This window comes from Oryzias latipes, chromosome 7 (assembly GCF_053564925.1).
Source record: "Oryzias latipes strain Hd-rR chromosome 7, Olatipes_Hd-rR_3.1".
Classification (NCBI taxonomy): domain Eukaryota; kingdom Metazoa; phylum Chordata; class Actinopteri; order Beloniformes; family Adrianichthyidae; genus Oryzias; species Oryzias latipes.
Genome location: NC_136243.1, coordinates 22,939,646 through 22,956,689, shown reverse-complemented (window position 1 = coordinate 22,956,689; position 17,044 = coordinate 22,939,646). Strand labels below are relative to the sequence as shown.

Sequence of the window (17,044 nt, the reverse complement as noted above, 5' to 3'; positions counted from 1 at the left end):
TGCAAGAAACAATATAGAGTGCCATCTAGTGGATAATAAATTGTAAACAAATCACACACGTGCAAAGAATGGCATGATTTTATTATGTCCACAGCTTTATGTCACACATAGGGGAATTGATGTGGATATAGAGACATGCTGTACAACCAGTTTTAGCCAACTTTTAAGCCAAATGCTTCTTCCAGTTGGAGGAAGACAGTAAAACCAAAAGGGAAGCCCATTTTCTGCATACAGGGGCCAGCCTTGTTAGATCTACTTTTTGTGATTGTTGTCGCAGATGCAGTGACTATTTACACTGTTTACAATAGTAATGTCATGTACAAAAGAGAAAGAAAACTTTACAAATATTTGCATAAGAAAACAACATTGGTATGCTTGTAAAAACAATTAGAAGAGGAACTGTTTTTAAAAAAAAATCTTTCTCGTGGTAAGGTTTGAGCGTGGTAGGTCCTATGAAACTTTTTGATATATGACAGTGATTAGAGTCTAAAACCTGCTCCAGTTCTGCTTGTCAGTCCCAGGCACGTTCTCAATGATGTCAAATAGTTTACACTTCAAAAATGATGCAATGCACACTAGAGACCCAGACGTGCCACACATTCACTTTCACTGCAAAGGTATCTGACACTTCTTTAGTAACAGCTTATACACCTGTTAAAGGTCCAACACCCCAATCTACACACACAAGTATGGGCATCAAGATGTCAAAGTGGTATTGGAGAGGGTAAGAGAAAGTCCAGTTCCTCTAAATGGAGTCCTCCAAAGGTAAACTTGAGCAGTGACAGGCCAAACAGTTTCAGGCACAGGGAGACTTAGGCATCTTGACTCTACTTCTCAGCGCCCAAAGGAACGTAGAGGGACATCGGGATAGAATATGGCAGTCTAAGGTACTTCAAGGTCAAAGGGCACCAATCTCTGCTATCAGCAGTTTTACCTCAATAACAGTCAAAATGTGAGAAAAAAATTGCTGCAGTCTACGAATTTTCTCACAATTCTTTAGTGTGAACCGATAACGGGAAGAAGGAAGCCTCTGGATCTCAATTATGCCTAAAAACGGATCAGAATGTACATTTCTCAGATGTAATAAAGGTACCATTATCACATGATAGAAAGGAAAAAGGACAATATTTTACACCGTAAGCCTTGGTGCCAGAGAGTCTCACATCATGTGGTGTATCAAGTGTTCCTGCATGAGTTAGATGGCAATGACTCAGTACAAAACAAAAATATATTAAAAATAAGACTTTCAAAGCTGCATCTTTTTTTATGACAAGTTTGTGTGTTTTGAAGTGATCTAAACACAGAATACCCTGTATGCAAGGTCACATAAAGAAGCTAACATTGATTAGTTGTGGTGTTTCTTTGTTGGGTTTTTAAAATCTAATCTGTCCTTTACTCATTAGATCAGTAAACGAGTGATGTGGACATTTTTTTGCTTTTATCGATCCATGCACGTTCCTCATACGCTACATCCCAATATTTTTTTATTTTATTTTTTTTGTTTTTTTTTGAAAAACAACATGTCTGAGCAGAACAGAGAAAAACATTCAAGGCTGTGTTCACATCTGTGGTTGTTGGATGTGGGTGATTTTCTATGAAGCACCTTCAAAACCCAGGGGAGCACTGAGGCAGATGTGTGAGGATACTGCCACCTACAGGATTCACCCTTGAACTGCACATTCTGGTTTCACTGACATTCCCCTTTTCAATGCTCACTAACACAGCCCTCTGAAACCCAATTATTAAGAGTAGAAAATAAAGTGCATTCTAGATAATAGCTCTGTCTGTGGGGGGATGGGGTGGGGTGGGGGGGGGGTCAGACTCAGGCGAGTTAATCTCTGAAATTAAAAATGAGCCTTCAAAGAAAAACTGTGAGCACCAGTCTATGTGAGAGTTGTGGAAGATGAATATTAGGGATCAAACAGGTCATGAGCAGCAGGATTGTATAGAATACTTTGCATCATATCACCTGGGTTACCATGCACCTTTTGATTCAAAAACAGCCCATCTGGAGGAAGGAGGGAGTCTTGATTTTCCCTAATGGGATCAACAAAGCCTCCTATGAAAGCAGCTTCTTTCCTTTGTGGTGACAGTAGCACAAGTCAACCCCACATCACCATCTTTCCATTTAACGTTCAAAGTGCTCACTGAGCACTTTGAGGAGCTCATCGCCAAGTTTTTTTTAATTCTCACTGGGACAGTGCTCGTGTCTGCGACTCTTTAGAGTCTGTGGTTTCTAAGATTGATGGGATGTCATTTCAGAGAGCAGCTTGCAGAGTGGGATCCAGACTGCTTTCTCTCTCCGGAGACTCGATGTAGTTGGCCGACTCTTGCAGCTTCAGCAACATGGCCATCTGTGGAGCAGGAGGAGACAGGAAGTGAGTCACTCTCAACCATCATGTTTTGTCGTCAAGAGTTAGCTTCAACACTGCAAACGCGAAATCTATGAGGAAACTTTTGTTAAATTTAAAATATTAAAGGGGTGAATGTGTACAAAACACTCATAATGCTGAAAGTCACACACTTTATAGACACTAAAAAAAAAGTTTCTGCACGTTTCTGTCTTATTTTTTGTTTCAAAACAATGCGTAAAACGTGTAGGTTCCAGCAAAGCAGCTCAAAGGCTAGACAGTTTAAGGCGTTAATGGATTTAGGAGCCAATCAGAGACTTTTAGCATTAGTGCTTACTTTGTAGGTTGAAAAAAGATTTTTTGCTGCATTGAAAGTAATGGAAAAATACCACCAGAAAAGCTGGACAGTTTTCCAATTTAAAAAAAAAAACCATCAGTATTCCCATAATGTCTATACAAACACATGGCTTCTTTTTTGAAAATAAAAAATGTTAACTTGTGTTAATATATATAGATGTGTACTTTTTTCTTTAGAAAGTAATATGAAAACCAATTCACAATTAGAATCAAACTTTTTCAATATGGAGCCCCCAGATTTTTATCTAATTTTAGTCTATGTACAGCCCTTTGGAAACTGTTTGTTTGAGAAATGTGCTCTAGAAACAAAGTGGATTGGATTGGATTAATAAAAATGCTGCGTCTGCAAATCCATCACATTTACCAGTGGGTCTGATTCCAGTGTGCTGGGTGGAGGTGTATCTTTAGGAGGCTTCTTTTCTTCACTAATTGGACCGGTGGTGGGGGGAGGTAGGTGAAAGAGCTTGGACTGGTCCTGTTGTGCATTGGGCCAGGGGAGGGTCCCTCTCACCCACTCCACGGGATCTTCCCACGCCGCCTTATGACCGCGGACCTAAGAGGACAGAGATTCGTTTCAAGAGCTTCCTATTTTTATTCTGCTGTCATACACTGGAGGTCTTCAGTGCTCACCTTGATGCCGTCTTTAGCTCCCTCCTGTAGGTATGGTATGATGGAGTGGTTCCAGAGGTCGATGAACCACTGCCTGAACTCTGCCACTGAAACAGGACACGACAGGAAGAAGCAGGGGCCTGTGGGAGGGGACATGTTTGTTCATCCACTGACCATCATCCATTCAGCCGCCACCGTTTTCTCTGCCTCTTACCTATGAGGAAGTCTGATGTGCTGTGCTTCTCCAGAAAAGCGTGCAAGTGGTACCAGAGCTGAGGGATCCAGTCCAGAACATGAAGGAGAGCACGGCATTGTGCTGAATTCATCTCCTCGTTCTGGTAGGCCTCTACAGCTTTTCTGTGCAGGTATCTTAGAAGGAATCCGTTTGCAGGTTCCACATTGTTGGAGAACATCACCATCCTGTTCCAAGAAACATTTCAGTGCTTAATTATGAGTGAGCTCAGTGGGAGAGCAACACGAGACAGCAAGTCTGATGCTCACCGGAAGCTGAGGTGCAGTCCGTGGTTTGAGGTCATCTTCATAGGCTGGTTGGTTGTGCCGATGATATAAGGACTGAGGAAGAGCAATCTCTATTTAGCATTCACGTAAAAAAATGTTAGCATAAGTCCTGGGTGAGAGAAAACAGTCAAAGACTCACCATTTGTGATACTTGCAGGTGAGAGCTCCGTTAACAAGCTCAGTGATGGTGGCTGGATCACTTATGTCATCTATGATCACAACCAACGGTAGCTCTGCTCCACTCTCTCTGTCGACCTGGTTTGCCAGATTTGACAGGTACGACTGCAACTCCTACATGAACAAAAGTCAAATATTCATTTTGGAGGATAACAGGAGGATCGTAAGTTTCTCTAAAACACCAATCATGTGGATTACCTTCTGCGACTGCCGATGCATGTTGAATGTGACAGTACTGCTGTGACGCAGCCCGCTTGGCTCAGATGAGTCCGTCCGACTCCGCTGCAGGAGGTAGTGGGCCAGATGCTGGGCCAGATATGTCTTTCCAGTCCCGCTGGGTCCAGACAGAACTAGGCGCCTGTGCTTCATCAGCAGGGTGACGTAGTGCAGCATCATGGGCTTGGGAATCAGGGTCTCAAACACCAGAGAGTCGACACAGTTTTCTCTGAGACCTGAACAACACCGGACACAATGACGAGACATGGAGAGAAAGGTAATGTATACGGAATTTAGAGTAAGAAATGAAATTAAAGAACATCTTTTTGAAAATATGTAATGATGGCATTTTCTTTTTTTTTTAATACAGTTATCATTGAAAAGTTTGCTTGGCAACATTTCCTACATACTTTAACAGTAAGGGTGTGGAACATTATGCTGGCTGTCACTTGCATTATTTACAAAAAAATAGAAGCATATCCTTTGCACAATAATTTGGAATGTAATTTTAGTCACCATGACTTTTTACCCACAATTCCAATGCGGAAAAAAAACCCAAACACAACTTAAATTATAAATACATTTACCGTACTTCGTTTTTTTAATTTCAACATTTTTTCAGGCTAATTCAAAAACTTTGATCATCATCATTTTTTCATCCACAATCTCTGTTTAGATAAACTAAACTAAATGTCAAAGGAAAGCTACCAGAATTCAAGTTAATGCCATGTGCATAGCACATAATTTCTGTTTTTACTCATAACATTAGTTTGGGTTGTTGTTGTTTCTCTTTCGGCTTTTCCCATCAGGGGTCGCCACAGCGAACAAGTCGCATGGTTTACTTGGCAATGTTTTACGCCGGATGCCCTTCCTGACGCAACCCTCTCAAAGCAACCGGGCTTGGGTATTTGATCTTTATTAATTGCAATTTTGACTGTCAGCAACCTCCACAACACTCTTTAAAGGCCCAAAAACCAAAAAATAAAATATTGGAAGCACTAATTCCTGGTTTTATTAACAGATTTGTTTATTTTTTCAGCATTTATTAGCATATTTATATAATCATGTGCATTTCAGCAGATGTTGTCCTTCATATTAGCTTAGGTTTTAAAGAAGTGAGAGACTGAGCATCGTCTGGGGTTTGTTTGTGTGCTACTAACCTTTTAAAGTGACTAGAATTTGAGTGGGAGTATGACCGAGGCACTGATAAGGTGTAGTCTGGGGTTTTTCCTCTCCTATCACTCTGTGCTCTCCATGGGCCAGCTGGTACATGTGCAATGAGTCAGCAGTCAAACCAAGACTTGCTGTAGGGTCCACTTGGTTCAAATAATCCTAAAAAAATAAAAAAAAGCAGAACTTGAGTTACTGAATCAGACAAAAGTTAGATTGTGCAAAAAAAAGGTAAGATTAGATGTACTTTGAAGGTTCTTGAGATAAGGGAGTCAAGAGAGGCCCAGTCAGTCCGGGAACTGATCGGAACCGAGCCCAGGTAGAACTGCAGCTGCCGAGTCTTGTCCTACCAGGACAAATATTTGCTCTTAACATAAACATAAAATCCTTATGATTTTATATTTTTTTATTTCAGCATTCATGGGCACGTACCTCTATTTGATCTCCAACACAGACCAGAACTTTTGCCCTCTGCCCTCCACCCTGCTGAGAAGTCGGACTTGGCAAATCTGCTAAAGAACCATCTAATGGATGGCAGAAGGCAATGAATGGTTACAAAATGCAGAGCTGGGTGATCGAAACGTGAAAGAAGGTTGCTTTAGTCCTCACCTGGATCTTTACAATCATTCAAACTTAAACTGAAGGATTTGGTGAGCGACATGCTCATCATCTGCCTTGTTGAGGGCCCCAGCAGAGAGGCCAGGCCTGAAGGTTGGGAGGTGGAAGAGGTGGGACCAGAGCCGGGCAGCTGGAGCTGACTTCCTGTTTTCAAGTTATCGTTTTCTGCCTTGAGATTCTCCACGGTTGACTAAAGTTCAAGCAGATTGAAGCTTTGACTAAAGTTGTCCTGACAGAACAAACAAATTAAAGGTGAACACCAAACACAAGAAAACAAACCTGCATGTTGTTCATGGCTTCCCGGAGCTGCTCCAGCTGATGTGCGGAGCTTAAGGCCTCAAGTCGGATATCTGTGAGTTTCCGTTCTTTCTCCAGGAGCTCTGAGCGTAGCTCTGACATTGCGTTGTCTCCGCTGTCCCCCTCATCTGCTGTTTCCATGATTCTGGAAAGACCAAGTGGAATCCTTACATATAAACACTGACAGAATTCATTTAACATTCTTTCCTCCTGTCAGTGTACTTACACTGAGGAGGTAGTGGAGCCTGATGTTTTAAGGGATGAAGCTGCATTTTCATCTGCTTCAACTACTTCGTGAGTCATCTTTGGGGAGTTGGGAGCTGAAGAGTCCGGCGTGGTGATTTCCTCAATGTCTGAGTAGGTTTTGGAGCCTTTCTTAATGCTGAAAGCCTTGTTAAAGGAGCTCCTCAGCTATTAAAAACAGAAAAGAATTCTATAAAATGCTCATTTTCAAACCACCATGCAACGTATAGGTTGAAATCAAAGTTAGAAAGGTTAACACATGCTTGGTAATAAAGGAATAGTTCTTCATTTTGTTTTCAGCACTCATAACATTTTACTTTCTGCAAAGGGAATCATTGGGAAATCATTTTTGATCTGTGTTTCCTTATGCTATCTTACTGTATTCTTTGTCCCTGTTTTATTTGGTACTTCTTTTTTCAAACTCTTTACAATAAGTAAGAATGTGCATGTATATTTATCTTGATAGAAATCTGTACTTCCTGTTGGATGGATTCCAGATGTCATTTAAATGATTGCATGATAAAATGTTTTATTCTTATTTAAAACATATTTGCACTTATAATCCTATTTGCAATGTTAAAGTGTTGAGGAGTTTTGAACACATTTAAGTCATTTCCTAAAAAAAAACAAGAAATTTGTGTTTCATCTTATAATCAAATTTCCCTTTGATCACTTTTCATTTTTGAAAAATGGAAAAACAATATTTTTCTTTTTTATTGTATTTGAGTATTGACTAAAACTGGAAACCAAAATGAAATGTCTCAAATGCATAAAGGAAGGTGGGATCACAGTGGTACAATAGCTACAAATAATTACAATCCCCTGTGTAAAATTTGAACAATTTTATCAAAATGATCAACTATTCCTTTAAATTTCCAGTCATTTCATGTAGAACCAACTGTTGTACCTGTAACTGTTAACATCCATGCAGGTTATAGAACAGGTAAACATAACATATAAAGAGAAAATAAGCCGTAAATCTTTGATTTGTGGAAAGCCATGTCTGCTGTTTGCCACTGAAACTCAAAAACAGCCATATGAGGCATGAGAACTGACAGCCAATCAGTGCAGTAAGAGGTCAATCAGCAGAGATGGAGGGATGTGGAGCGGTACTGGATGATAATTATGTCATGTAACAGAAAATGAAAGAAGCTGCACAGTGACGGCGCTCACCTCAAAGACCTGAAACAGTAAAATAACAACAAAGAGGAGGGAAAGACCGGTCACAGCGTATCCGTGCTGCTTTGCTATTTTCATGGCAGATAATAAGCAAACAAACACCAGGCAGTGAGGACAAAGCATTACTTCAAAAGTCCATTTGCACTTACCCAGCTCTTCTTTTTCTTCTTCTTGGCATCTTGATCCTTTAAGCTTCCCACACTTGACATACTCGTCAGGCTGTTTAAGCTCGATATGCTCTCACATGAGTTCTGTCGTCGAATCCGCAGATCTAGAGGATTATAAACTAGATGTCGGTAACTGATGCTTGAAAATAGAAAGAAAAATGTGATATGTGGATATTGTTCAGACCTTTCATGTTTTCTGGATTGTTTAGGGCGCCATGAATGACAGCCTGGGCTTCCTCGTTCTTGGCTTTCATGGCCTCGATGGTCTCACGCAATTCCATCAACTCGGAATCCTGCGTGAACACTTTGTATTTGTAAAAAGCAGCCAATGCAGCAGCACTTTCAGCATCATTTTACGAGTCAGAGGAGCATCACTACAATCAGCAGCACGACTAAAAAAAGGTATTTTCTGCAGTCGAGGCAAAAATAAAAGAGAAGAAATAAGCCTGCTGCAAAAACAGCAGGTTGCTAACCCTAATCCAGTAATTGGTATTCATGACTTAAACATATATTATATATTTAAAATCATCTGTATAGAACATAGGGGATCATAGATTATTTATATATATATATATATTTACACATACATATATGTTATGTTATGCCTCTGCTCTGACTGTCTTAAGAGGCCATGATTTCTACCTTCATGGAACAGCGTGCACATGAGATTTCTGAGAAGGTTACAGAGCTCAAAGAGGATAAAATCTGCATTCACTGAAGGCAAGTTTCGGTGAATTTGATTAGATTCTGGGCAGCCATTAGGAGCTGACAGAGAGGCATGTTGTCTGTTTGTTTGATCAGACATCACATGCTCCATGGTGTTCTGACCCATCTTCAGTGTCACTGTGTGTGCAGAGGGCAGCCAGAGGAGAAACTCCCACAGTGAGTCAGACATTCAGAATTTTGTTGAAAAAAATAAAAAAGACAAACAGTTTAGCAGTGTGGTACATAAGAAAATATTGGACTATTTAATTGATTTGTCTAGTTGATCAAAATAGTAAAAGAAAACCACCCTGTTACTTGATTCTTTAGTCAACTTAATGAGCTCAAGTGCTTTCTGGATTCTACTGCTCCTCAAAAGTCAGCAAAAGGACAACGAGTACAAAACAACAGAGTCACTCTATGATGCTGTTCATCTGCTAAAGTCAATTTCACTTTTCTTTAAATGGAGCCCCCCTGTTTCACCTCCTCAAAGTTAAAGTCTGCTTCAGGCTACAGGTCAGTGCGCTGGCACTCACAACAAAGGCTTTTCTGGAGCGGCCTAGACAGGGCTTTCAGAGGGAGCAGCAAAGCATAAAGGACTTAGAAAGACTCCTCACATGTGCTACCACTCCATCATACACACACTAAATTCTGCCTGAGGCCCTCATCAGTTCTATGACAACAAAAAAGACAGAACATTGTAGGAATGTTGCCTTGAGTACAAGTGCAAATCCTGTGACTAACACTGGATAGTTTTTCTGTCCTCCTTTCATACCAACTCACCTCATAATTCTGCTCTCTGGGCCTCTAACATACAATCAGCTCCTGCCGCAGGCTGTGATCAAAGTTACCACATGCTATGCTATGTTGGCTCTCAGCTGGCTGCACTTAGGTCGGGCATGATGTTGGAATGCAGCTGGAAGCGGGATTTATATATTTGTGTTTAAGTGTGAGCTTGTGATCGCACCTTCTGTTCGTGACTCATTGACAGACTCTGCAGTCGACTTGTCATCAGCGCCAAACTTTGCTCAAAGGCAGCTACGAGGTTTGCCTGTCATAAAAAAAAGAAACAAAATTCAGTACATCCTCCAATATCCTTTTCTGCAACCGAACTTTTTAGTGATCATTCAATTTCATAAACACAAACACATCTGATTCTAAAGACTCATACATAGAGACATAAATATATAAAAATGCTAAAAGAAAACAACAAGGTTAACCAGTTCAACAATCCTTTTCATATATTTGTTTTAAATTGTTCTTGTTTAGCTTTTAGTTTTTATGTTTACATCATAAAAGTGTGTTCTGTGCTCATGATTTTTAGTTTATTTGTTCATGTAGCAAGGATCTAGGTCAGCTTTTCATTGTTTTTGAGTGCTAGATAAATACAATTTGATGGATTGTTTGAAATTGATAAAAGAGATTGAGTCTTATGGGTTGGAAAAGAACTCAGGACAATAACTAATATTTCATCAAAAAAATATATTTCATTTGTATGCCAAAGGTAATATATTATCATCTGCATGCATATTGTTTACTATAAAAGGCTTAAGAATAACATGGTATAGACCCTTTAAGTAAAATTAGTTAATTGTGGTAAATGTATAAAACCACAATAATAAAACTGACAGGAGACATATAGAACAAACAAGTGTGTGAGCAGCATAGCTACAGGTGGCTTTGGGGAGACGCTTAGGCTTGCCCAGCTGGAACAAAAATGTGGCCGAGACTCTGTACAAATGATCTGTGACTGACATCTCGCTTGAGGAACTTCAAATCGTCAAGCGTCTGTTCATTCTAAAGGAAGAGGTTGTTGCTATGAGTGAAAGAAGTGGCTCTCATGCATTGCAAGAACGTTTTTGCAGCAGGCCATGACATACACTTCTTTAAAACATTATTATTCTGGGTCCAAATACTACAAACAGAATAAAATAAAAATCAATAAAAAAAAGCACCCATGGATTGTTCATAAAGTACTGCTTCCACCATGAGTATTATTTACTTTCACCTGAAGGTATTGGTCAAATGAATCACAGAGTCAAGTTAAGGGGAAAATCCACACCTTATATGGTCATTTGCCTCAAAGGGGAAATGCAGCATTTTGTGGCTTTAGATAAAGTGGTAAAACGCCCCTAAGCAGAATCTGAAGCATCATTAAGTTTTAGCTAGTCATCTACAAACTTCACACCCTTCTGTTGACGATAAAGGGCTGTAAAGAACAAAGCAAATTCATCGAGTTTTGGGGATCTCGTTTTTTTTCTTCAAAATGTTCTTGCAGATACTGACAGTTAAAGGAAAAGAGCAGTTATCATTTTGTGAGCGCTAATGATACACACATTTGCTGTCAGCTGGCTGGTCAGGCTCGACACCTTGTCCTGCGACGATTCCAACTCTCTCCTCAACTTTCGGATTTGCTGTAAGACACAACCAAAGTGCTGCATCATAAAATATAAAAAAATGGTCACAGTTGAAAATGTCTGGTATATAAATAAATGGTGCTCATGAAATGAATCACAGACGTTTTCTATGACAGACAACAGAGATGAGTGTGATGGATGAATGGAAAAAAGCAGATGAAAAAAAAGAGAAATAGGGCCACAGAATGGACAATTCTTACCTCTCCCTGAATCCTTTCCTCGGCCTTAGAAAGAAAAAGGGGAAAAAAGTCAAGGTATTAGATGAAGAAAGAATAGGAAAAGAGAGATGAAAAAAAGATATGAGACCAATAGGTTGTCTGAGATAGTATTAAAAGATCTGAGCAAAACACAAGGAAGGAACCACTGTATACCGGTACACAAATTCACAAACGCACCACACGGATCCGCCGATTGTTATTGTATCTACCTGAATCTGCATGCTGTCCACACTCACCGAGGAGTAACTTGACGCATTGGATGCCAAGGAGAGCACGGATCCATGAACTGGGAAGGAAAAATCACATATTTAATAAAGAATTCCATTTGTCGCCAGTAGGCAGCTCAACACAGAAAGAGTAGCACACACACACAAAAAGTACAAATGAAATGTATGAAAAACAAAAAAATAGGATTAGCAAGAGGATGTTGGCTTCTTGGAGCCAGCATTTGCTTCCCATTTGGAATGTGAGGGGAAGTGGGTCACTCAGTCCAGTTTTCTTATACAGTCAATGATTTTAACCAACACAGGTCCAGATGGCAGCCATTTAAACACAGGTGGAAAACAGATAAGGACCCTCTGGGTTCATTTTTGCAGACTGTCACAAAATAATCTAAGATTTAGACGTAGATATTTAGACTTAAGAAACAGCTTAAGTCTAAATATCTTTGATGATTTTTCCTTAAGGATTTGTCTGTGTTGGATGAGAATGAATAAGTATCTCTTTAGAACAGACGGGACAGAACTTCACAGAGCACAACGCCAGTGCTAATATCTGGAGATATACCGTCATCATTGGGTTCCCTATCCCTGAAGGATCCAGAGCGAACCATACCCATGCTGCGTGGACGTTCACTCAGCGACAGTGAGCTGCCCAGCGGTGACGCACCATAAAGTTCCACGGTGGGGTCGGGTGCTGGAATACTGTTGGACCGAGTCATCCTGGGAGGTCCACCAACAGGGCTGGACACTGTGAGGGCAGCAGAGAGCCATCAGCCAAAATATATAAAACAACTGAAAAAGGATGGTGTGTTGTGAGTGCCTTTATAGGGAGCATCCTTCGCTGTTTGAATGCACAGATACACACCCATACTGATCTTTGAGGTGCGGGGTAGGGAGGTGGGGGAAGACAGTAATGGAAGAGTAAGTGAGTCGGTCATACTGAGAACAGTATGGGAGTGCCTCCTTTCTCCTTTCTCCTTCCCTTCCTCCTCAGCCAGGGAGGAGCCGTTGAAACTGCAGACAGAGGGGACTGAGTCAGCATTATTAATATTAAAGGTAAGTGTTTACCAGTCTTACTTAACTGGTCTGAAAATATAAACAGGTTGCAAATGGAAAACAATTTCAAACATTTTTGATGGGTAAGGGACAGAAACAGTTTGGTGATCAGTGTCAAATTCACAAAAAAAAACCACGTGTCATCTACACATGATTTAAGCAAAAGTTGTGCCACAGTTGCATCTATTTTTGTCTCAGAGAAGCCGATACGCTGTGCTCTGTTTTTTTTTAAATATTTTTTTACATCTGACTTAAACTAAAATAGTGCTTTTACAAGTTTCTTTCAACCATCTCAAGTGAACAAAAAAATTGAATCAGAGAAGTATCCGTAGCATCGATTTCCTGTCTATTGTGGCAAACCTAACAGAATCAGTGGGGAAAAACTAGAAATTCCTACTTTTCCTTCTGTTGACTGCCTTCCTTAGTGTCGACTTAAACATAGAAGCTTCAAAGTGGGCCTCTTTTAAAATGTAGCTTTATCTGAACACCCACATACCTTAATCCCTTCTTTGGCAGTGTATTCCTGTCCCTTTGTGAACTGTGGAAAAGAAACAAGGGCATTAGTTAAGCACAACTGCAGGCACTCATTTAAGTCTCATGAACATGCCGCAGGCACAAAGATGCACACTAACGCTGGTGTCAGCCGGTAATTATGACTTCAGGCTGGTACAGACCTATAAAAAGCGGCTCTGAGTAACATTAGCTTTAACCCATCGGGATGTGGTTCAGATTTTGAAGAAAGCCATGCTTTTCCTTGATTTAAAAAAACATTTTAAAAGCACTTTTTAATTAAAATGTTCTTTGGCGTTACTAAACCTAAAATAAACTACTCTACAATCCTAAATATTTTTATTTTTCTTGAATACTTAATTTTTTAAAACAAATGTTATTGGTCTGGACTTTTATCATAAAATGCAGGGATAATGAGGTATAACAAAGCAAGTGACACAAGTATTGCCTGATTTTGTGGAGCAAAAAAATAATTCAGTTCCTCGGCTAACCAGAAGAGAGCGCTACTCGGCTGTTTTGGATGTGTACTTAAGCTCCATTTGGGTCACTGAGCAATACAAGTGTGATTTAGATTGATGTGTCAGGAGAACTGAACTGACCTGTCTATGACGGTCGATGAAACTTTGCCTTCACAGCTCCAGCTTGAAGCAGGGTCTCTGTCTTCCTGTAAAGCTTTGTCTCTGGACTCAAAGCTGGTGTAACCTCTCACCAAATTGTCCCTACCTCTATCCTTATCTCTCTCCTGGGACTGTGGGGCCAGACTCATCTGGAGAGGCAGAGACTCCATACTTCGATGCAGCCCAGACATTCGAGGGTAGAGAAGTGGAGAGGTTCTCTCTTCATTTTCTTCAACCCCAAGAGAAGTGGCCTGCCTTGGCCCTAGACCTATACTTTTGCTGGAGAAGCAGGCTGAGGAGTTCACGTTAAGTAAAGGGGCGGGGCTGGGGGTCAGGCAAGAGCTGACTGCTGAGTTTGAGAGGTCTTGAAGTTTGGAGTAGGGAGGGATCTTCGGAGGCAGAGCGTCTTGTACCTCGGACTCCAGGTTGTTAGAGTTCAACTTGTCAAGCTGGGCTATGGATGGAGGCTTCACTAAGCTGCGCACCCCAGATACTCTGAAATAACACAAAGATAATGCATGATTTATTTACTCAGTGCAAGGAAGCAGCTATGCAGTAATTTGCTAGTGTTTGTAGAAAGTAGGGCATGTATTTCCATACCTGTGTGTGCTGGGTGAGGACACGTCCATCCCCTTGCTGCCAGGAGGTCTCAGGCTCAGCTTCACACTGTTCTCTGATGGGGTTTGAGCAGGACCTCCCTTCAGAGACCCACTTCCACACTCCGAGTCAGATACAGCTGCTTTAGCTTTGGCTCTTTCTTTCTCCTTCTCTCTATCTGTCTGATTAACAGGACTAGGACTCGAGATGCCACGCCCCACTGCCTTACTAAACCCTGTTCCAGAGGGAAGCCCTGAGGCAGGCTCCTTGAGCCTCGAGCCCTGCTGTGTTACTGTGGAAGGTTTGATGAGGCCAGAGCTTGTGTCCATGGTGCTGATTGGCCGAGCTGAGCTTGGCCGAGTCAGTGTCAGGGTGCTCGTCTTTGCCGGCCGAGGAAGAGAGCGGTATTGGAGAGAAGTTCTAGCACTTGGAGACAGAAACCCAGTGTGATCGGTGTTTGAAACATCTAAACTCGTCTTACGTCCTGCACTTCCTACACTTGGTTTAATGGGGATGCCAGATGTTTTAGGGGTCTTCCCAGCACTTGCTGAGCCAATGGGTATGGAGCTGACACTTGTGCTTGTAATGGTGGGCACGGTGACGTTGTTTGTGCCATTGCTGGTAGCTGAAGTGGGCCTCTTGAAGCCAAAGTTTCCACCATTGGAGGACTTGGCTAGTCCGGTGGGAGGTTTCCGGTGCTCACTAGCTCCAGTGCTGTTCCGTTGTTCTTTACCAGCGTCAGAGGAGGAACGTTGAAGTCCTGAAGCCTTCACTGATAAACGAGATTTATCCATGGGCTTCCCATCTGACTTGACGGTACCTGCAGTAGAAAACACTTGTGGTAAGTTTGGGCAGTAATGGAAGTACTTCATGTGTTTGATGAAAACAGAGACTAATCCACCCAAACTATGACACAACATCTAATCTAAACACCTACAAAGTCTGTCTGACTTACAGCTGCTAAAAACAAGTACAGTCTGGCTAGACTAATGCTTGATAGAAAAGACTCAGCCTCAGTCACACAATGTTATCATGCAGTTACTCCCCTTTTCCATGCTGATGAGCGAGACATTTTTTTCCAGCAAAGTTTCAGCTTTCGGGGCTGGGATGACCGTGCCTGGAAAAGTGGTGTTTGTGTTGAGAGGCTTTTTTTTGTGGACACAAAACAGTCTATCAGAATTTCTTCACTCTTAAAGAGTAAGAGGACCCAGGCCGTCAGTGGAATGGCCTGGTAGAATTTGGTGATTTAACTCCCCTCTGAACCTTTATTCAACGTGTAAGTTAATTAGTTATGAGAATAGTGAATAGTTGGGCGTATGTGTTCTAGTTTGAGAATTTCCAACTCAAGCCAACACTACTCGCTCCTCTCATTTGTGTCAAATTAGACTTAAGTTAGATTTATATTAGAGAGCATTAACAGAGTGAAAGCTGCTGAATGAGACCTACCAGTGTGCCGGGGACATCTGGAGTCACTTATGACTATTTTAGAATCCACAAAGAGACACACACAAACACCTTTAGGGAGACTTGCACAATTGCCCTAAAGCACACGCATTTTTCAATGACTGGATCCTGCAGGAATGTGATAGTGACAACAGATTATACCCGCTTCTTCTGTAAACGTAAAAACTGGGCTTACACATAAAGTCATAAACTCAATTTAGTGTGTAATCACAAAGTAATCTATTCCAAGTGTGTTAAAGACTCTTGCCGATGCAACTGACAGATGGAACTGGACACATGAAACAGTTTTGACGTAAATAGGGGCTGATCACTGACACTTTATGGTTAGTTTAAAGCTTAGCAGAACATATGGAAGAACAATGACTTCAAAAAGAGTCATAGCAAATCCAACATTCATGGAGGTCAAATAAGTTACTGGATGGAGCTTTTCCTTTTTAACCATTATTCAACTTTTCTCTTCCACGTTAGCCTTCTGTTAAAAGCTAACATGGTAAAGAGGAGATCAATTTGAACATTAAAGAAGAATTTAAAGTGTATTACATCTAAAGAAAAACATTTTTAGCTCTCGCACCTTTCAGTTCCCCAAGAATAGAAAAAAAAAAAAATAACACCAATGCTTTCCTCTTTCACCATCAAAAAGCAGGGTACGTATTTTGCTATTAAGTTACAGTATCTGCGTTTTTCCTTGTGCCTGAGCGTTTGGTAAAAATGATCTGTGAAAGTGTTGATTGCGTCCACATGTGGCTTTTGTGGACAGAGATGAAACTCATATCTAATCTCAGTCTGCAGCTTCGTTCTGACATAATGACAAACATCTGCAGTTCTCCAGCGCCGACATTAAGGAAAACATACAAAAACATCAAACCTCATTACTGCTTTCTAAACAAAGATTCCCAGTTCCTCAGCGGCAGTAATGAGCTCAGCTGTTCAACAGGAAACAGAAGCAAGTTCACAGCAAGAAAAATAAGACAAATCAGAATTTAAATAACTGTGGTTCTAAAGATTTACAAACTTTTATGAGATCATAACTAAGAAAATCTAAATTTGGGGATTTTTTTTTTTTGCTGGCCTTTAAGTGGATTTTATGCGTTGCAGAGGTGGAACTGTGAAACTGTAGTGGAAGAATGCAGGTTCGGTTCCCGCCTTGCCCGCCCATGTGTCGAAGCGTCCTTGAGGAAGACACTGAATCCCACATTGCTCCTGGTGGTTACAGATTGGCGCCAGTGTTCGGAAGCAGGTCAATGTGTGAATGTGTGTGAGCGTGACTGTAAAGGGCTTTCTGTAGTAAAGTACCATGTAAGTATACACTATTTAACATTTGATCAATTTAGCGTTTCAG

General features: G+C 41.0%; 1 protein-coding gene across 21 annotated transcripts in view; it reads right to left on the bottom strand.

The window, feature by feature from the left end:
- Positions 1-60: 60 nt before the first annotated feature.
- The window catches only part of nav1a (neuron navigator 1a), a 78,581-nt gene continuing 61,597 nt past the window's right edge, over positions 61-17,044 (bottom strand). For 5 of the 21 annotated variants that reach the window (XM_078949863.1, XM_023956602.2, XM_078949864.1 and 2 more), the window contains 24 exons: positions 14,245-15,061; positions 13,627-14,139; positions 13,014-13,055; positions 12,327-12,475; positions 12,027-12,209; positions 11,450-11,526; positions 11,223-11,246; positions 10,942-11,019; positions 9,573-9,656; positions 8,088-8,196; positions 7,886-8,007; positions 6,541-6,725; positions 6,297-6,459; positions 6,009-6,207; positions 5,832-5,923; positions 5,647-5,745; positions 5,390-5,561; positions 4,212-4,465; positions 3,976-4,127; positions 3,819-3,890; positions 3,532-3,737; positions 3,339-3,457; positions 3,073-3,261; positions 61-2,354 (listed from right to left, as the gene is read on the bottom strand). In XM_078949863.1, coding sequence (XP_078805989.1) covers positions 2,259-2,354; positions 3,073-3,261; positions 3,339-3,457; positions 3,532-3,737; positions 3,819-3,890; positions 3,976-4,127; positions 4,212-4,465; positions 5,390-5,561; positions 5,647-5,745; positions 5,832-5,923; positions 6,009-6,207; positions 6,297-6,459; positions 6,541-6,725; positions 7,886-8,007; positions 8,088-8,196; positions 9,573-9,656; positions 10,942-11,019; positions 11,223-11,246; positions 11,450-11,526; positions 12,027-12,209; positions 12,327-12,475; positions 13,014-13,055; positions 13,627-14,139; positions 14,245-15,061 — 4,196 coding nt within the window. In that variant the 3' untranslated portion in view covers positions 61-2,258. The remainder of the gene's footprint in view (positions 2,355-3,072; positions 3,262-3,338; positions 3,458-3,531; positions 3,738-3,818; positions 3,891-3,975; positions 4,128-4,211; positions 4,466-5,389; positions 5,562-5,646; positions 5,746-5,831; positions 5,924-6,008; positions 6,208-6,296; positions 6,460-6,540; positions 6,726-7,885; positions 8,008-8,087; positions 8,197-9,572; positions 9,657-10,941; positions 11,020-11,222; positions 11,247-11,449; positions 11,527-12,026; positions 12,210-12,326; positions 12,476-13,013; positions 13,056-13,626; positions 14,140-14,244; positions 15,062-17,044) is intronic. The other 16 variants (XM_078949866.1, XM_078949877.1, XM_078949881.1 and 13 more) reach the window with 11 other exon arrangements.